Source organism: Chaetodon trifascialis, chromosome 18 (genome assembly GCF_039877785.1).
Source record: "Chaetodon trifascialis isolate fChaTrf1 chromosome 18, fChaTrf1.hap1, whole genome shotgun sequence".
Classification (NCBI taxonomy): Eukaryota; Metazoa; Chordata; class Actinopteri; order Chaetodontiformes; family Chaetodontidae; genus Chaetodon; species Chaetodon trifascialis.
In genome coordinates, this window is record NC_092073.1 from 18873979 (window position 1) to 18892530 (window position 18552).

General features: G+C 43.7%; 1 protein-coding gene across 1 annotated transcript; it reads left to right on the plus strand.

Annotated features, from left to right (window-relative positions):
* The first annotated feature begins 489 nt into the window (after nucleotides 1-489).
* On the plus strand, nucleotides 490-7131 carry LOC139346612 (dermatan-sulfate epimerase-like protein). Its single transcript, XM_070985768.1, has one exon. It carries the CDS (start codon nucleotides 1512-1514, stop codon nucleotides 5166-5168), a length of 3657 nt encoding a protein of 1218 aa, XP_070841869.1. The 5' UTR covers nucleotides 490-1511; the 3' UTR covers nucleotides 5169-7131.
* Nucleotides 7132-18552: the final 11421 nt, after the last annotated feature.

The following is an 18552-nucleotide window of genomic DNA, read 5'->3' on the forward strand; positions in this document are numbered from 1 at the left end:
AGGATCAAAGTATTAACAGAAACTTAAACTGGTGAACACAGACACGCTCCCTAAGCTGAGCTAACCGGCTGCAGGCTGTAGCTTCATATCCAACAGAACAATATGAGATGGGTGTCAATCATCTCATCCTCCTCTTAACAATAAAGCAAATAATTATTGAACTGTTCCTTTAATATCAGTTCTTTCTCTAGCGTAAAGAACAACTCATTGAGTGACTGTTTTTAGATCCAATAAAAGATCCAAACAGGATCTTTCCATCACCACCTGTTTGAGTTTTGCTTCTTTGGCCTCAGTCTTAATACTGAGGAGGAACTTCACGTCTTTCAGCCAGCCTGTTAGTGATCCAGAGAGAGAGGGAGGGAGGGAGGTTTCCTGAAATGAATAATCCGCCTTCCCACTCTCCACATGAGAGGTGAGGCCGTGCTTCTGAAGTCACGGCTCCCTCTACAGTTTGTACAGTGGAAATTTTCCATCCAGTGCAGGAAAACAATCAAACTGACTGTGCTGAACAGTCGAGAGGACATAACGGAGACGGCTCCGGAGATCACACACATCCCCAGCTTTCCATGTGAGCCGTGTGTGTCAGTCGGCAGCGGATACACACAATATCCCCGCAGATGCAGCGGTTTCACATCTGGAGCGCTCCTCATCTGAGAGGCTGGTGCGCGGGTTCCTGCGGACGAGCCGAAAAATGTCTCATTGTTTGAATACTTGAGGAGTGACGACAACTTTCCTCTTTCCGGACTTCACCGGACTAATCACGGAAGATCAAGCGTGGAGCCCCAAAAAAGAAAGAAGGGAGAGTGTCGGATCGAACAATGCGAACAGATCAGTTTCCCGATCCGGATTTGCAGTTTTGAGCAGCGGGCAGTTTGGGGTCTCTGCAGCGGGGGACACCGAGCAATGTTATCTGCGGAGATGCGCGGTTCGCTGAGGTTCACGTCCGCGGATGTTGCAGCTCGGTCGGGCTGCACACGGTGCCTTTGGGTGGCTGTGATTGGACCGGACACGGACTGGGGCTGACTGATGTTTGTCCGAGAGGAAATGTTTTTGGGGAGGAGATCAATATGAGTTACTGGCGCACGCGAGAAGGGGGGAGATGCCAGTGTTCACGAGCACAGGTAATACTATGAGGACGCAGGAAAACATGCAGGCATGAGGATTTTTTCCCCCTCTCTTGGATTAAAATCCAAAACAGACAAGAAAGACCTTTTTACCATGAGACATTTCTGTAGATTTAATGTGTTTTGTTGCCTTGTTGTTACAAGATTGGCACAAGTGGATATGGATTGTGTTCGCACTGGCACTAAAGTTTTTTCCCCCTCTTCTTGACTATCATGCATGGGACTTTGAAATCGCATCATTTGTCTTCTGAAATACATTTTTTGGACTCTAACAAAATAGATTTCACCTGGACTTTTATGCTGAAATAACACCTGAAGTTATGGGACATTACAAGAATATTTCCAAGGAAGAAAACAAGCAGTTGTCTAATTTTGAAATCCAGTAAAATGTATTCACAAATACCCGGCAGCATGGCAGTTAACTGGGTTGGATATGTTGTTTTCTTACTGCCACTGTTCGCAGTGGGGACAGCTTTCTCGGGGGTCTTCAATGCCACAGACAGAGACATTTTTACGGATGATTTGCTGCAGGTCAAGCTCACACACAACAGAGTGACTGAGCAGTGGAAACTCCAGTCTGCTGATTCCCATCCCAACCTGTATTTTAACCAAGTGGATGTTCTACACCTGAGGCAAAGGTCCTCCACCACCCACAGTCACATATTTAAAGTCATCCGGGCGGCTGCGCTCACCATGTTGTCTAACGTCCCCTTTTACATGCCTCCTGTGAAACATGCAGAGTTTACAAGCAAGTGGAATGAGATTTATGGAAACAATCTGCCTCCCCTGGCTCTCTACTGTCTGTTGTGCCCAGAGGACTCTGCTGCTCTGCAGTTTCTTATCAAGTTTATGGATCGCATGGCTGAGTACCCAGACTGGAAGGTGACCAGTGCCCCCAACGACGAGGTCCCAATGGCGCATTCTCTCACTGGTTTTGCTACTGCTTATGACTTTATTTACTCCTACATTGATGAACAGCGGAGGGATGTTTACCTCAAGAAGATTCGCTCTGAGACAGAGGAGCTGTACGAGCTCTCAAAGTACAGGGGGTGGGGGAAACAGTATCTCCAAAATCATCAAACCACGAACATATTAGCCATCCTGACTGGTGCAATAGTGGTTGGATCGCATGACGACCCAGAGTCCATGATCTGGAAACAAGTGGCAGTGAACTATATGGAGAAAACTATGTTTCTCCTGAACCATGTTGTCGATGGGTCTCTGGATGAGGGGGTAGCCTATGGGAGCTACACAGCCAAGTCCATCACGCAGTATGTCTTCTTAGCTCAGCGCCATTTCAACATTGACAACTTGCAGAACAACTGGCTGCGGGGACACTTCTGGTTTTATTATGCCACACTGCTGCCGGGCTTTCAGAGAACAGTTGGCATCGCAGACTCCAACTACAACTGGTTTTATGGGCCGGAGAGCCAGCTCGTTTTCCTCGACACGTTCGTCATGAGGAACGGGACCGGTAACTGGCTGGCTCAGCAAATTAGGAAGCACCGACCCAAGGATGGTCCCATGGGGCAGTCGTCTGCCCAGCGCTGGGCTACACTGCACACAGAATACATCTGGTACAACAACCACCTCACACCGCAGCCTCCCCACGACTTTGGCAAAGCTAAGATGCATATTTTCTCAAACTGGGGTGTGGTTACCTACGGAGCCGGGCTCCCCAACGGTCAGGGTAACACTTTTGTCTCCTTTAAGTCTGGCAAGCTGGGTGGCCGTGCAGTGTATGACATTGTCCACGACAAGCCTTACTCCTGGGTGGAGGGCTGGAACAGCTTTAACCCGGGTCACGAGCACCCTGATCAGAACTCTTTCACATTTGCTCCCAATGGACAAGTATTTGTGTCTGAAGCACTTTATGGTCCAAAGTACAGCTATCTTAACAATGTTTTGGTGTTCAGTCCGTCTCCCACCAGCCAGTGTAATAGTCCGTGGGAGGGTCAGTTGGGGGAGTGTGCTAAGTGGCTGCGCTGGACTGATGAGGGTGTGGGCGATGCCAGAGGGGAGGTGATTGTCGCCTCCTCTCACAGGGACACCATGTTTGTGAGTGGGGAAGCGGTGTCGGCTTATTCCCCCGCTATGAGACTGAAGAGTGTGTTCAGAGCCTTGGTTCTGCTCAACTCGCAGACTCTGCTGGTGCTCGACCACGTGGAGAAGTGGGGTGATTCACCTGTCACGTCCCTCAGCGCCTTTTTCCACAATCTTGACATTGACTTTAAATACGTTCCTTTCAGATTCATGGACAGGTACAACGGCGCGATGATGGATGTGTGGGACGCTCATTATAAAATGTTCTGGTTCGACAGCCAGGGTCACAGCCCTGATACCAGGATACAGGAGGCAGAGCAGGCGGCAGAGTTTAAAAAGAGGTGGACTCAGTACGTCAATGTCACTTTTCCAATGGCAGGCACAGTCAGCAGGGTAGCTTACGTGTTACATGGGCCGTATGTCAAAGTGTCCAACTGTAGATTTATGGATAACAGTAAAAACGGTGTGAGACTTTCTTTAACCATAAATAACACAGAGAAAATAGTCTCTATTGCTACAAACTATAAAGACATAGGAGCTAGGCTGACTTATCTAGGCTTTGGAGGTCACGGTAAAGTTGAGGATAGATATCAAATCACACGATATGGCCTTGGGACGCAACTCATCCCCAAACAAATCAGCAGCGATAATCAGCTGTTTGACTTTGGGTTCACAGTCAATGTGATAGCAGGGGTTGTTCTCTGCGTGGCCATCGGATTTTTGACCATGCAGAGAAAGTTTTATGTCTGCTTCAGCAGGCTGATGCGTTACGCCCTCCTCTCTGTGCTTCTTCTGTGGATAGCAGAGCTGCTGTTTGTGTCTAACAGCTGCGATCAGCTTCTCTGTGGGGTAAAATGGAAAGGTGCGGGTGCCAAAAGTGAAGTAAACAAACAAATCAGACTGTACGAGCAGCACCGGCTCCCCCTGCCCACCGTCGTCATAACAACCCTCCCCGGATCGGGATCGGAAATACTCAAGCACCTTTTCTACAACAGCTCAGACTTTGTTTACATAAGAGTTCCCACCGAGCACGTGGACATTCCTGAGACCGAGTTTGAGTTTGACTCTCTGGTTGACGCCTGCGAGTGGTCAAGGTCAGACGCCGCGCATGGACGGTTTAAGATTATTCAGGGCTGGCTGCATTCGCTGGTCCACAACACTAAGCTGCACTTGCAAAATATTCAGCTGGTGGAAGGCAGCAGGGTCAAACAGCCCCAGAGACTCGGCCCCTCTAGGGACAGAAAGAAAAGATCCAGGCGGAGAGAGCCGGCGTCTGAGCTGAAGGGCAAACTGAGAGCGAGTCTGGACAGAGATGCAGAGTATGTTAGGGAGATGAGGCGCCATGTTGCGGAGTACCCTAACGCCCGGGTGGTCCTCAACTTGAGGAGTGGAAGCTGGGCGCTCAAACTGCCTTTCATTCAGGAGGTTGTGGGACCGTCCCTCAGGACAATCTGCTTGGTGAGAGACCCCCGAGCCTGGATTTATCTCATGGTTTATAACAGCAAGCCCAGCCTATACTCCCTCAAAAACATCCCACAGCACCTTTCCTTGATATTCAAGGAGGATGCCGTCAGGGATGGGTGCCCAACTGTGGCGCCAGAGTTTAAGACCATTCAGAGGCTGCTGTCCCGCTCAGAGACAAACCCCATCCTGATACTGGCTCATCTGTGGCTGGCTCACACCGAAGCAGTGCTGAGGGTCGGCGAGGGCCTCCCCGAGGAGTCCTACCTCCAAGTGAGGTTCGAGGACGTGGTCAACTACCCACAGGAGACGGCGGAGAGCATCCACACATTTCTGGGGGTGCCCGTCTCACCCGCAGCCCTCAACCAACTTATTTTCACCACCTCCACGAACCTGTACAATCTTATGTATGAAGGAGACATTTCACCAGCCAACATTAACATGTGGAGACAAAATATGCCTCGAAAGGACATCAGACTAATAGAGGACGTGTGTGGGAGTGTGATGAAGAGGTTGGGTTACGCCAGGGTTGCCAGTTAACGCACTGCTGCTGGTCAGCTGATATCGAGCTGTCTTGTTTACTGTCTCATGAATTTTTTTTTTTTAATTTTATTTTGCACTGACCTTAAATTTAAGAAGATGTTACAAATTTAGGAGAAACTGGGTCGTATTCCTGCCTGTTTTTTTTTTTTTTTCTTCTTCTGTTAGTCGTGTTTGTTTGGGTGTACGTAAGGTTTTGTACAGACTACAGCAACAGATGCTTGTGAGGGAGGAATATTTTACATTAAAATAGGCAGAAGGGAGCTTATGTTGTTATTATTCCCCCCCAGCAGCCCTTCACACTTACTTGTAGCACTCTTTTATTGAATGAGACTTTAGACCTCTGCTGTCTTACATGCAGAGGAACACCACTGACTCTCGGCATACATTTTATGTTCTTGCAGCACCCTACAACAGTTTCTCAGAGAAGATTATTTACTGTATGTCTTAGTACGAGATGAGAAAATTAGATCTTTTCTCATCCCTAATCTGTGATGTCAGAGAGATGTTTGTGCAAAATCAATATCTGTTATTACTGGCATTATATTGTTGGGAGGGGATCAAGGGACGTTTGTCGGTGTGGAACAGAAGTGTTACGAAGCTCATTAAGAAGTAAGACTAGTTATTGACAGTCGTCTAATTTGTAGCTTTGGGAGAGAATTTTTAAGGACTAATTTGGCTGTCGTGAATTTAATATCTGAGCTATGTGTGCCGATTCCCTTTAAAACTAAAAGAATAATGCTGCAATGTATAGATTCTTTGCAAAGTAGAGAATAAGACGATAGCAGTGCTTTATTGCTCTGATATAGACATATGAATGATATGGATTGTATTTTCGTTACAGCAGCACAGAGACTTTATTTGAAGCTCAAAGATGTCATGACGGTTTGGTGGCTTAGCACTTTCACGGGGACTCCTTTGATTGTATGTGGGATTCAGTGCATTTTCCAAAGCTGAACTTTACTGTATGTAGTCGATAAGCTTGGAAATATAAAACCTCTGAAGATATATAAACCTCAGAAGATGTTAGGTCTAGAAGAAAGAAAGTTAGGAGTATTTATGGGTTCCAAAGACACATATCCCAAAGGATCGGGAATGAATATGATTATTATAACTCCCTTTGGCATTTATTGAATTAGATCAGAGGGAAGTGCTTAATAGGGATCAAACTGAAAAAAAAAAACCTGTCAGCCTTGACACATTTCTAGTCAAAGCAATTTCCAAAGCATCCCCCTCAGCTACTCATATTAATCTGCAAAATGCCATAACTGAGTCTCACCCTGTGTTTTATGGCTGTGCTATCTTCACTATGAAGCCAAACGGCACAAGTTTCCATTTGCTGTCGTGGTCAATCAGATATCCAATGATCTTTTTGGGCCTTTGTCTTGAAAGAGTTCAGCGAGCCGTGGACTGAACAGGGGATGAATATTAAGTATAGCTAAAGGAAAAAGAAAAAAGTCAGAGACCGTTTCTACTCTGTGATGTTACGCTCCTTGGCCTGGGCAAAAATGTATGCTCCTCAGTAACCCTTGATGCTGTCTTGCTTAAACATTTCTGTACTGTAAATGGATCACATGTAACATGCAGATGGTTCACTCAATTATAGGCTTTCTATTGCATCTGTACACAAAAACACATACTGTGCTCATTTGGAAATATCCATCTTTCCTCGGCTAGAAACAGTCCTGTTTGTTTTCTTCTCTATGAACACTGAAACCCTTGACTGCCTGGAAAACCCGTTTGATGTTTGTGGTCTTTGAATGTGTAGACTTGGCAGACATGCTTTCACTTTGGTGTTGCAATCCTGTTACCAACTCTGTTTTGTATTTGCTCGTGGGGATATGGTTCCTTGCTTCTGTGGCCTTGAATTACAATCACTTCTTTATAACGGTTTTCTGTGGGCTCTGGAGCAGGAGGTGGAGATAATGTAAAGAAAATAATAAATTCATAAATATATCAGCAACCACTCTTTGTCCCAACGCAGTGTATTTTCTTGCACTTCAATAACAGAAGGTGCCATGTGATTATATAACATCAGTAGCTGCATTTATTATTATACTCATGTTGTACTACTGTTATGACTAGAAAAGATCACAAGAACATAAATCTTAATTTCTACTCTCTCCACGGTTACTGCTACCCCACCAGCAGTGTCTACTTATGCAGATGTCTCTGCGCTGCCACAATTATGCAGCAGCGAAATCTCCATTTTATTAGACATGGATGACAGAAGCCTAATTGCTTATATGGGTGACGTGCATGACAAGGAGGAGCCAACAATTAAAAACATGTCAGGAAATTCTTAAGTCATGCACTGACTGACGGGACCTCAGGCTTTCGAAAGAGCACATGTCTCAGAACGGTCTCAATGAGTCAGTCATTTCATTAGTCATTTGTTCTTGATCCCTCCTGTAACACTCTTAATGCTTGGCAGGGTCCTCCATGTGTAATCCTTCCACGCAGAGGCACATTATTCACTGAAAAACCTCAGGCGAAAGCTTCCGAGGGCAGTTTTCTGCAAGTCCGGATTTGCACTCGCTGGCTGTTAAGTAGCCTATTTTGATTCACTGTGGGTGCCGGAGTCATTGGAAATATTGATGCATAAATAATCTCAATATCAATACTCAGCTTGACTCAAATTATTCTGATTTTATAGAAAAGTGTGTAAATGCAGCTGAGAGCTTCAGGTCTATGCAGTCATGCATCTTACTTTTACCGTTATTATTAGATTTTATGGTACCACGGTCTCATAAAATAAGTTACCGTCATATAGCTTTTATTGGTCGTAACTGATTAGGTTGTTAATGACTGATTAATAATGTAGTGGTGCTTCAGTTTTAAGCCTTTATTGATCACATTTGGGTTGCCAGGTTGTTAAAATCTATGTGAGTGATATTTATCTTTATTCAGCAAATGCATTTACTGGAGTACTGTAGTTAAGTAAAGTACAAGTACCTTAAAACTGTACTGGAGTATTTCCATTTCCTGCTTATACTTCTACTGCGCCACATTTCAGAGGGAGATATTGTAGTTTTTACTCGGCTGTGTTTCTTTGACAGTTATTGTTCAGATTGAGACGTTAAATAAAAATAACACGATGAGTTTCTGGAATACGCCACGCTGACAAAAGATTCACTTTAAAGTTATTTTTAAAAAAGACTCCACATATTTATCTTGTGATCCTCTGGAGGGGGGGCAAACCCTGGACTGGGGAGCACTGTATGCAAATTAGTAGTAAACTTTTACTTGTTCTAGAGTATTTTGTACATGTTTTATTTGTACTTATTACTAAAAGTTCTGATTACTTCCTCCTTCACCAGCTGAACCCTTTATGGTACCAAAATTAATATTTTACGACACCACTCTCCTATAAGTCAGCCTTCATTTAAGGTCTATGGGTTGTAACTAATGAGTTTAGCAACGGTTAATTAATTCACAAACACTTTATGTATTATAAGCCATGACTGAGAACGGTACTTGAGTTGCCAGGTTCTGAAAAAAACCTGTCTGTTATTAATAAGTAATTAGACTTCACTTCCACTTATGACTGCACTACTTTATTAAGGGCTTATTAACATCTGGAACCAAAGAGAGTGAGAAACACATTATTATTTATGATGATGATGATGATGATGATGAAGATGATTATTATTATAAATGATTCACCACACAGGTTTTTCACAACCTGGCAACCCAAAAGGTGCACTATGAATGCCTCATAACTGATCTCTGGAGCGTTAAGAAATGAGTTAATTGAATTATTATTTAGAAATGTTTATCAGAAAGCATTACAGATTTTTAAATAGAACTCATTTTATTATTGGATGGCACAAAACATTCACCGTGTTGCTTCTTGCCCATGAAGCTAATCAGGCTAGCTCAGTGTGCACAGATGATCTCTACCAGTGGCATAATGTCAGAATTCAGCCATAATCTTAGAAACAGGATAAAAATAAAGCTATATGTACGAGTGGGTTTCCCATCTGAAAATAACACTGCAGCAGACGCCCGCTGCAGTCAGACAAATACGCTTTATGAAAACCTTTTGATGTGTGATCACAAGAAGCAGCTTTGCAGAACTAATTTAAGCTCTAAGGTTGCCTCGTAGATTATCTTTGATGTTTGATAACCAATACATAATCATTGCATGAAATAAGGTTTTACAGAGAAAATGATGAAAAGCTGTATTATAATCTAATTCCACGCAGCAGCTTGGGTAAGTGATCAAGTGGCTTTCTCAGGCTATTAAGTACATGGAGGTTATCCGGATGGAAAAGGGGACTCAATTTCAGCTGAGTAGTCATACCCTTGCCTGTTCCACCTTTATCTTTCGCCACTGGTGAGTCCAAGTCCCAGGAGAGCTTCTCCCTCGCCGGCAGCCATCGCTCCTGCCTCTGCTCATTAATTAACCTTTGCTGCAGTCGCCATCAGTCAGAGAGCGGCCTGATATTCTGGAGAGGAGTAATCATCGATACTGTATAAGGCTATTGTGCTGGAGAATTAGCCCACTGATGGAGAGCAACGCCGTCATTGTTAAGAGTTTTCAAAGTTGAATATAAATCCGATGTGCATGACTTGACGAGTGTCCTTCAGATGACAGAGGAGAGGCTCGGAGTGTTTTCAGACTTCACTGACAAGGTGTAAGCAGCTGCCGATGCCACTCTCCTATATTCAGCCATTTTCACTTTGGTAAACAACGCCTGTGAGGTCCTCGGATCCCACTGTTCGAAATTACCTGCTGATGACACTGCTGTGTTTGGTTATGGAGAGGCGCACATCCCAGGAACTGCTATTAATAAGAGTTGACTTGCAAGGAAATATGGCGCATTGTCAATTTGCAGCTGGTGGCAAGTCATTTCTGTAGTGAAAATGGGATCTTCCGTGCCAATAAAGCGCAGCAGCAACTGCTAATGAAGCCCAGTCTGGTCTTATGGCGCCGGGAAATCAGACCAGATGAGGTATTTTGAATTTCACTTGAGGCAACTCTCCATGCTGAGGCCGGCTGTCAGTTGAAAACACTCCTCGAGGCTTTATATAGTCCTTTCTTTTTTGTTTTTCTCACAGTTTGACAGAATATATAATCGCCAGTGGAATTTGTCAAGACGAGATAAATCCACATTAAATGCCAAGTTAGATGATTAATAGAAGCATTGTGCTCTCTGAGGATCTGCGTGCAACATGTTGAGATTTCAAGGTCCACTTTCTTCCGTTTCTTTATTTGCAAACATCATTTTGGTGCGGTTTACTTTATTCCCAGTAGCTTAGTGTTTCCCTGACCATTCTGTCTGAAAGTCAAATGAAAGTCTGTGAAAATTGAATTTTTCCTGCTTGGCAACATGATGCGACGTTACGACCGAGGACTTTGCTTTGAGAAGTTTCCGACTTTTTGACTTTGAAAGTGAGACCCTTTAGTATAAACCAACATCCTGTCGGCTTAACCTGTCCCTCTTGACATTTTGGTTAATCCCCGGTGTTGTTCTGTGTATCACAGGCAGTTTGCCGGGCAGATGGAGCCCTCTGCCTCTTGGAAACCGAGCCTCTGTAACAGTACTTCGTGCAGGCCGCCTCTGTTTCTCGTCTTTCAGCCGTTGTGGTTTGCTAGCTTTGCAGAAATGAGCAGAATGATGTGTAAGCTGAAAAAAGAGATAAAAAGAAAAAAAACACAAAATCGACTGAATGATTTAGCTGTTGTCTGACTAATGTGAGTTTACCAATTCTGTTATGGAAAGGGTTAGCCACTGTTGTGATTTAATGAGCTGTTTCTGCCTATTAAAGCAAAGGGTGGCCATGCTACAGCGTCTGAGGCCTGGTGTTATTCTGAGGGGTAGGATTGAATCCAGCTGGCTGGCCGACAGACAGACGGGGGAGAGGCCCTTTTCCTGGATGACACGCTCAGTAGTCCTTCATTACTGAGACCCAGAAACCATAACCCGCCTGTCAAAGTGCTGCCGCAGTCACCGCTCTCCTGAACCATGTCTAGGCAGGGCATGTCTGCCGAGGGGATCGTTTTCATGTTCTATGTTATACACAACAGGACTGATAGGAGATGTATATATGGCAGTTTTTGTGGGGGCATCCTATCTGGCCTAATTACATCAAGCATGCGTCGAGTCATTGATCTCTAATTAGTGGAATTTGTGTCTTGAGGAGGAGCGACGGTTGCTGTGACATTGGTCACAATGTGCCTTACAGGAGAGCAACAGATTGATTTTAAGTCTTCAGCAGGATTTCATCTCACTGTTCTAAAAGAAGTCCACCAAGGTTGGGCTGCTGCGTAAAATATTTCATAATAAAAACAGAAAGCAATCATTAGCAAACGGCTTGAAAAGTGTCCCTGAGCTCATGTAGTAACGTCCTTCATCCAATCATGTGTTCACAAAGTGGTGAAGCTCGCTCCATCCTCACTCGTGAGCGACTCAGCCTTTCCAGGATGCCCCTTTCATACCCAATCATGATACTCTCACCTGTTACTAATGAACCTGTTTACCTGTGGAATGATCCAAACAGGTGTTTTTGGAGCGTTCCTCATCTTTTCCAGTCTTTAGCTACTCCTGTCCAAACTTCTTGGATGCTTCATGATGCTGCATCAAATTCAGAATAAGCAGATATTTACAAAAATCAATGGAGCTGGTGACGTAAAACATTAAATATATTGTCTTTGTACTGTTTTTAATTGAGTCCAAAAAGATTAGCAAATTACACATTCTGTTTTATTTATGTTTCACAGAGCATCCCATCGTTTTTTGGAATCAGGGTTGTACATACTCTCATCTCATGGGCTTTTCAATGGAGCAGAAATGGAAAGCTTCCTCCCACAATAAAGAATTGACTGAGATCCTGGCTGGGTGAGGGATTCCTGAGCTTCAGAGATAATCCAATCTTTGCTCTCTGCAGATATTATATCATCCTCTGCCCATAACTGTCCCACCCAGTGTGGCTATCTGCACCTCTGGACTCAGTCCAAGAATGCAAACTTCCCTTGCAGTGACTTTTCATGCCCCCCCCCCCCCCCCCCCCCAAAAAAAAAAGAGGAAAAAAAAGGATCTTCCCATCTAAGAGGGCCTTACATTTCCTTGCGATCACAGTGCTGGCTCTGTGCAGCTTCCGACAACAGTGTTTTATTTTTAAAAGAGTCATCTTGACACTGACAGGCGGCGGGAGAGGAGGGACATTCGTCACTCTTCTCTTATCCCCCGTGATTTTTAGCTGTGGAGGAAGCCAGATGGTCAGATTCTCTGCTCATATGGTTGTGTTCCTTAGAGATCACCATTCTTGGCCTGCCTGGCAAAAAAAAGGAAGAAAAAAATCTGACAGTGAGGAGATGCTAAGAAATGATGAGAATTGAGCAAGGCCAGTTTAATGGAGAGCAGTTTAAAGGGAAGCTTGACTCCTTTGCACACTGATTCATAGTAAAATACAGACTAAGGAGTTAAAATAAGATTTAATAGACAAAAATTAAGAAGGTATGTACGCAGAATCAGCATCAGACTGACCCGGGCTCCTCTTCAGAACTGGGCCTCAACATCATGTAATATGATGGCATTTGTGTGCTTTAGGAGTGCATATTACCAAACAGAATGATAATTAATCATCACACAGTAAGATTTTGAGGCCTGTGGGAGGTTGCTTCCTTTTGTAATCCAGTGTTGGCCAACACTTCCTGTCAAACAGGGAACATAGTTGCAGGGAATTACAACATCCTCCCATTACATTTGACCACCGCAGGGCACTTTAGAGCATTGTGTTTTACGACTGGATTGTTGTTTTGTTTCTATCCTGCATGTGCGCAGGACAAATGCAGCGATGAGATACACACCAAAGGTTTCGCACTAATGAACCAATCAACATCTGGTGGAGATAACGCTCTAAGAAAGTTAGCAACGCGTCAACAAAGACCGCGAGCCAGCAGACGTGGACGTAAACAATGCAGATTCGCAGGATTTTATGAATCTGCTCTGCAAACATACAGAGTCTTGAGGAAAAAAAACGAGACCCAAAGGAAATGACAGAGAAAGTTCATCTTTATCACAAAAAATGTCTCTGTGTAGCTAACTTTCATACGTTGCTAGGTAGCTCTGTCCGTTGCTAGCTTTTGTCCGTTATTGGCTAGCTTTCGTCCGTTGCTAGCTTTTCTCCATTGCCAGCTTTTGAAGGTTGCTAGCTAGCTTATACTGTAGCTATTGTACAGTTAATAAAGGTTTGTTTGCTTGTATTACAAAAGGTCCAGATGTTGCATAAAACCTGTAAAAGAAATTAACTTTATTCTGAACACACTTTTACGATACAAATCTCCAGAGGTTACCTTAAAGTAAAAATCCACAACCATGTCCTCATATCATCCTAATTCATATTACACTGGTTTACAAAAGACTTTCCTGTTCTACACTCTTGGTATCAGTGGATTTATTTAGAGAAATCCTCCTGTACACAGGAGATGCTATGTTCAAATTTATACAAGCAGTCACAGCAGTTCCTAATGGAAGAACTGGGTAGTGAGCACAAGTGGTGAATTGCTTAGGGGAAGGCAATATGCTGCAAAGGACAGTGATTGCCTCCAAGCCAAAAACGGTGCAGATGTTGGTGCTTTTCCAAGATAAAACACTCTGTGACTTTAAAATGCACACAACACTCTTGCGTAATGGCAAGGAAGGAAATTAAGGGGAAAATACCAAAGCAATGTTCGCTTATCACCAAATGTTTCAGGGAAATTAAAAATAGCTGGAACCTAATGGATGTCCCTTCAATGGCTGAATTTTTGTTTGAAGTTCACTGGACAGCCATGCCAATTCCCCCCTCACTTAATCACTTTCTGCCATGAGTGCCAAAACCAAGCATGATGCGCTAAGTGCTAGGGCTCATGTTCAACACCACATGTAATTTACTGTACAGTCCAGAACGTCTCAGAGAACGAACCATATGTGTGAGCTGGGACATTGATTTGGAGCTTGTTTGCACCAGCTGCTCTCCTTACTCTTGGCTGTATATGTCTTAAATCAGGGCTGCAATTTAACTTTAAAAAATGTTATCAAACCGGGACATTCTCTTCTGTCACAGCAAAGTTGGCTTTAATAATTCATCACTCTGGACAAACCTCCTCTGGTCTCTTGAATTCCTGCAGTACAGATTAGCAACCTGAGGTTTTTCAGTGACTGAGAGGTGACAAGGGTGTGTGCTGCCTCCCAGGGTGTTTACTTATTGTCATTTGTGTCCTTTTGCAAACAGTCTTTGACAGGTTTTGATTTGACTCGAAGGCACAAATGATGGCATGACTTTAATAACCGGCTGTGGTCACAGTGGCTTTGCTCCCGAGCATTGACTATAATAGGAGTAATGTGTGGATGGTGTCCCTCTGGCTGAGCTGCCTCATTAAATGGCTGGAGAAGAGTGACTGGCTGCAGGGGTGATGCATTATTGATGAGAGAGCCTGATTAATTGAAAATATCCTCTATAGCAGGAGAGGGTGTGTGCGTGCATGCGTGCGTGGGCGTAGATGTGTGCGCGGTTGGAGTAAGTGGCTTCATTTGGTGTGAACAACTTCATCAGTTGCTGCATAGCGCAGTTTTTTGATTGTTATTCTACACAGGCACACACTGCCAAACATTTACTGTATGTGCAATCACAGATATGGACGTAGTAAATTACATTATTCATATAAGCACAGTCCAGGTGGGAGTAATAACCTTAGGCAATCTGCAGAATGTCAGTTGATATTAAACAATAGCAGATATTTGTGTCTGGAGACTGAGAGCATTGTTCATCTCCCTCGATGTTGCTCTCGACACAGGGCAAGTGGCGTAAATAAAAGATGAAACTGTCAAGAGATGAGCAACAGGACCAAAACGAATTAGCAAAAGTAATCACTCACTAGCAACACCAAAGAAGGTTTTACGAGCTGTTTTTCCAATTCAGAGGTTGATCTGAAGCCGAGATTGAACCTGCGTCGCCTCCGCAAACCAGACAGTTTACCCTGACAGTGCGTCTGGGCTCTTCTCATCAACTCGTACAGTCAGACTTTTCCAAGTTAAACACCAGGAAGCTTCTTTAGATGGTCCGCAAAGTGTCACAGCTGGGCAACTGGAATCAGCTTTGTAACAGGTAGGAGTTGTGATGTGACAAATGTGGCAAATGTACAAACAATTCATTTTGATACATGAAAATTCTAAAAATGCTATTATAACACTGTCAGAAAGAGTTGGAATAGCCACAGGATTCATGGCAGTGGCCGGTCTGCAGCTGGCCAACATTGTGTCAAACAGTGTCAATGTCAGCGCGAGTGCTTTTGTCCATCTATACATTATAAACTACTTCGTGTACTGTTCACAGGTCAGTGGCCTCTGGAATAAAACCAGACTCTCTGCTGTTTGTTTTACATGCAGGCAATCTAAAACTCATCTAAGTTTACATACAATCCAACTTCTTTTTGCAACCAGTGAAGTCGCCCCCTGCTGGCCTTTAGAAAGAATGCAGGTTTAAGGCACTTCGCTTCACTTTTTAGACCTGGAGGCTCCGTGCTCTATTCACACAGTCCACAGTTTGGAGGGGATTGGCTGAGTTTGTGGAGTTGAGAGTAAGTTTGAACTGTTCTAGCTCTCCAGCTCTCTTTTTAAAACGCCAGTGTTCATATGGACAAATAAGCGCATCACCATGAATGCCTTCGAGGAGGGAACATCCATAAATGTGCACCATTTTGAACAATTTTGTGTCGTTACGCTCTGTGAGAAACTCATGCCTCGTAGCTACAAGCGCTTTTGCCTTTAGATGTAGTCAGATAACACCTTTAAATTAGTTTGCTTCTAGCATACTCTGGGCTTATATTGGGCCCTGATTCGGCTGCATTTCTAGGCTCCAGACAGGCTTCGTCAGCCTTTTGTGACATCCCCGCCGAAATGTGGACTTTGGAAGATCCAGCCCCTGATTTGGGACACAGCTGCATACTGTAACCTCCATTATCTTACTTCCTTCCCTCCTATTCTTTGTCAACATGCAAATTTAGTCCATTCTCCTCACTCAACTTCCACTAAGACCCATCAGGGCTGCCATCAGGATTCTGTCTGAAGTCATGCCAGGGGAAATTACAAGCCCTCTTGGCAACTGCCAATAACAAATGACATATATAAACCCACATTGATTTGAAATTCATAAAGGCAGAATATATTACAGACTGACTCACTTTTTAAAACGCTTACAGGACATAAACTCGTTTTTACCCTTTAGTTTGATGTGACATTTATGGACTCCAATGTGAACATCACTGCATATGCAGCGATAGCTTCTGTATCAACCATGTATCAAGGCATTACCAAGTGTGAGGTAAGCCAGGCTTTCAGCAGAACCCCGAGGCGAGTATGCTGCTGAAATAGCATGTGATAGGAAGAGATACATTTCTACAGCACCACTTAGTCCATGGTTACTGCAAATGAGCAAATATGTCTAAAAATTTCAGACTATAAAGTAGCAGAGTGAGGCATTGAAACTGTGGTGTGCAAAGAGATGCTGTGTGCAGTTTCTCCCAATGTCTGACTGTGGCAGTGAGTAGCATAATGAGTCCCACAGCTGAAGCTGCAGTCACACACTGTTTACATTCATGTTAAAGGTTGGACTCTTAAGCATTTCTTAGCTTCCTCTAGAGACACGACAGATAAACAAAAAAAATGCAAGCGCTGAAAAGGCCTGCTGCAGCTTACTGTCGCGAGCGGGTGATGAAACGGTCACTGTGTGCCAATGAGCACTTCATGGCGGCGTGTTTTCCCGCCTCGCAGCATCTTCTTCACCCAATAACTGATTGACTATGTTAACATACGCACTAACTTTCCAGTATCATACCAAGTATCACAGTATTCTGAATTTGATGCCGCTCATGTGGAGAGCACATTCTGTTTGGATCTTCTGAATTAGGCCTCGGGATGTGCTGCTATTATTTGGGTTTTAGGAGCGTTCTCTGGATCTGTAATTGGCACATTCTCAATATGCATCTCAAGTTTTTTTTAATGCAGTTTGTGACACACAGCCTTTTCCCTTTCAGAGTCAAAGCCCACATTTCTGCTTGGAAAGAGAAAAACACCTACTTTTAAACATTATCGTACACCCACCGCGCAGCACAACGCAAGTGCCGTCGCTAGTTTCCGACCGAGGCCACGTTATGTAAGTAGCAAATGTACTTGCGCCCATCTGTGCACCCATGGGGGTGTGATTAGGCACATTGTTGGCGCATTGCTGACTGCGACTGACCAACAAAAACCTGGTCTAAAAGTAATGGTACGCTCTTTTCCTGCTATTTAAAGGGAGCTTTATTCAGATAGTAAGATCCTCCCACGTCTGCTTCACCTCTGGGGGCTTTGGTGGTTTCCTGCTGCTCCTGTAGATGGTCTTTTTACTCCCATCTGTTTCCTCTGCAGAAAACCGCTCAATTTAGAAGGCAGTGCTCCAGGTTCAGGCACACCTGGCTTTTTAAAGGTAATGGGAGATGACACTCTGATTGGTTTAATTCAACACACCTACGATTGATGAAGAGACTAAATACAACCCCTTTGCACCTGGTACTTTATTTTCCACCCAGATTATGCACCATTTAACTAATAAAAATGAAGCTGGACATGCTCTGAAAGCACATGCACCATTCAATTTATGATCATGTGCTGTAGATCATCTAAATATGGCTATATGAGCGATTGGGTATCAACAGGTTTTTGGGATATGTGCATGCAGCTGCATGTCAATGGGAATATTAGAGGAATATTCATTTTCATAGCTTAGTAGTAGATTAATACTACTATGATGAATAATACTGTAAGTATAAAAACAGAATATTTTGTGCATGCAGCATAGCCATTTAGACCAGGTGTGCACAATTAATACATTTTTTGCTCCCAAAGGACAAAATCAGATACACAGTCGATACATACATGCACAGTATTCTCAAAAAAATCCATCTACATGAACAATTGTGTCCTGCTCTATCAACGTATTGTTATGGAGCCTTTCAAGTCGTTTAAAAAACAGTGGAGATCATTCCTCTTTCAGACCCTTTGAGCTCAGACAATCCAAATAATCCATTCTGCCTCAGACTGAAGTGAAAGCCTCTCTGCTCCTCGGGGCATTAACCAACTTCAATACCCATATAATGTAGTTCATTATGTCCACGTCTGCCGAAACGCCCGACAGTGTTTGATTTCAAGTGTTAACCTGAACGCAGCATTTATGTTCACAACTTCAGCTGTTTCATTTTCCCCACATTGAACCTTTTACCAGGATATATATGAGTAAAAACGCTCCCCTTCCTCATGCAGCGAAAATGGACACAATTGTGTTGAAAAAAGTAGTAAAACCATTTTAGGCAATTGCACCATAACTAGATAATTATGTTAGCTTAGAGGCTTCTTGTAAT

Coding starts and splice junctions, on each gene's coding strand:
- LOC139346612 (XM_070985768.1), top strand. CDS start 1,512: ATGTATTCACAAATACCCGGCAGCATGGCAGTTAACTGGGTTGGATAT.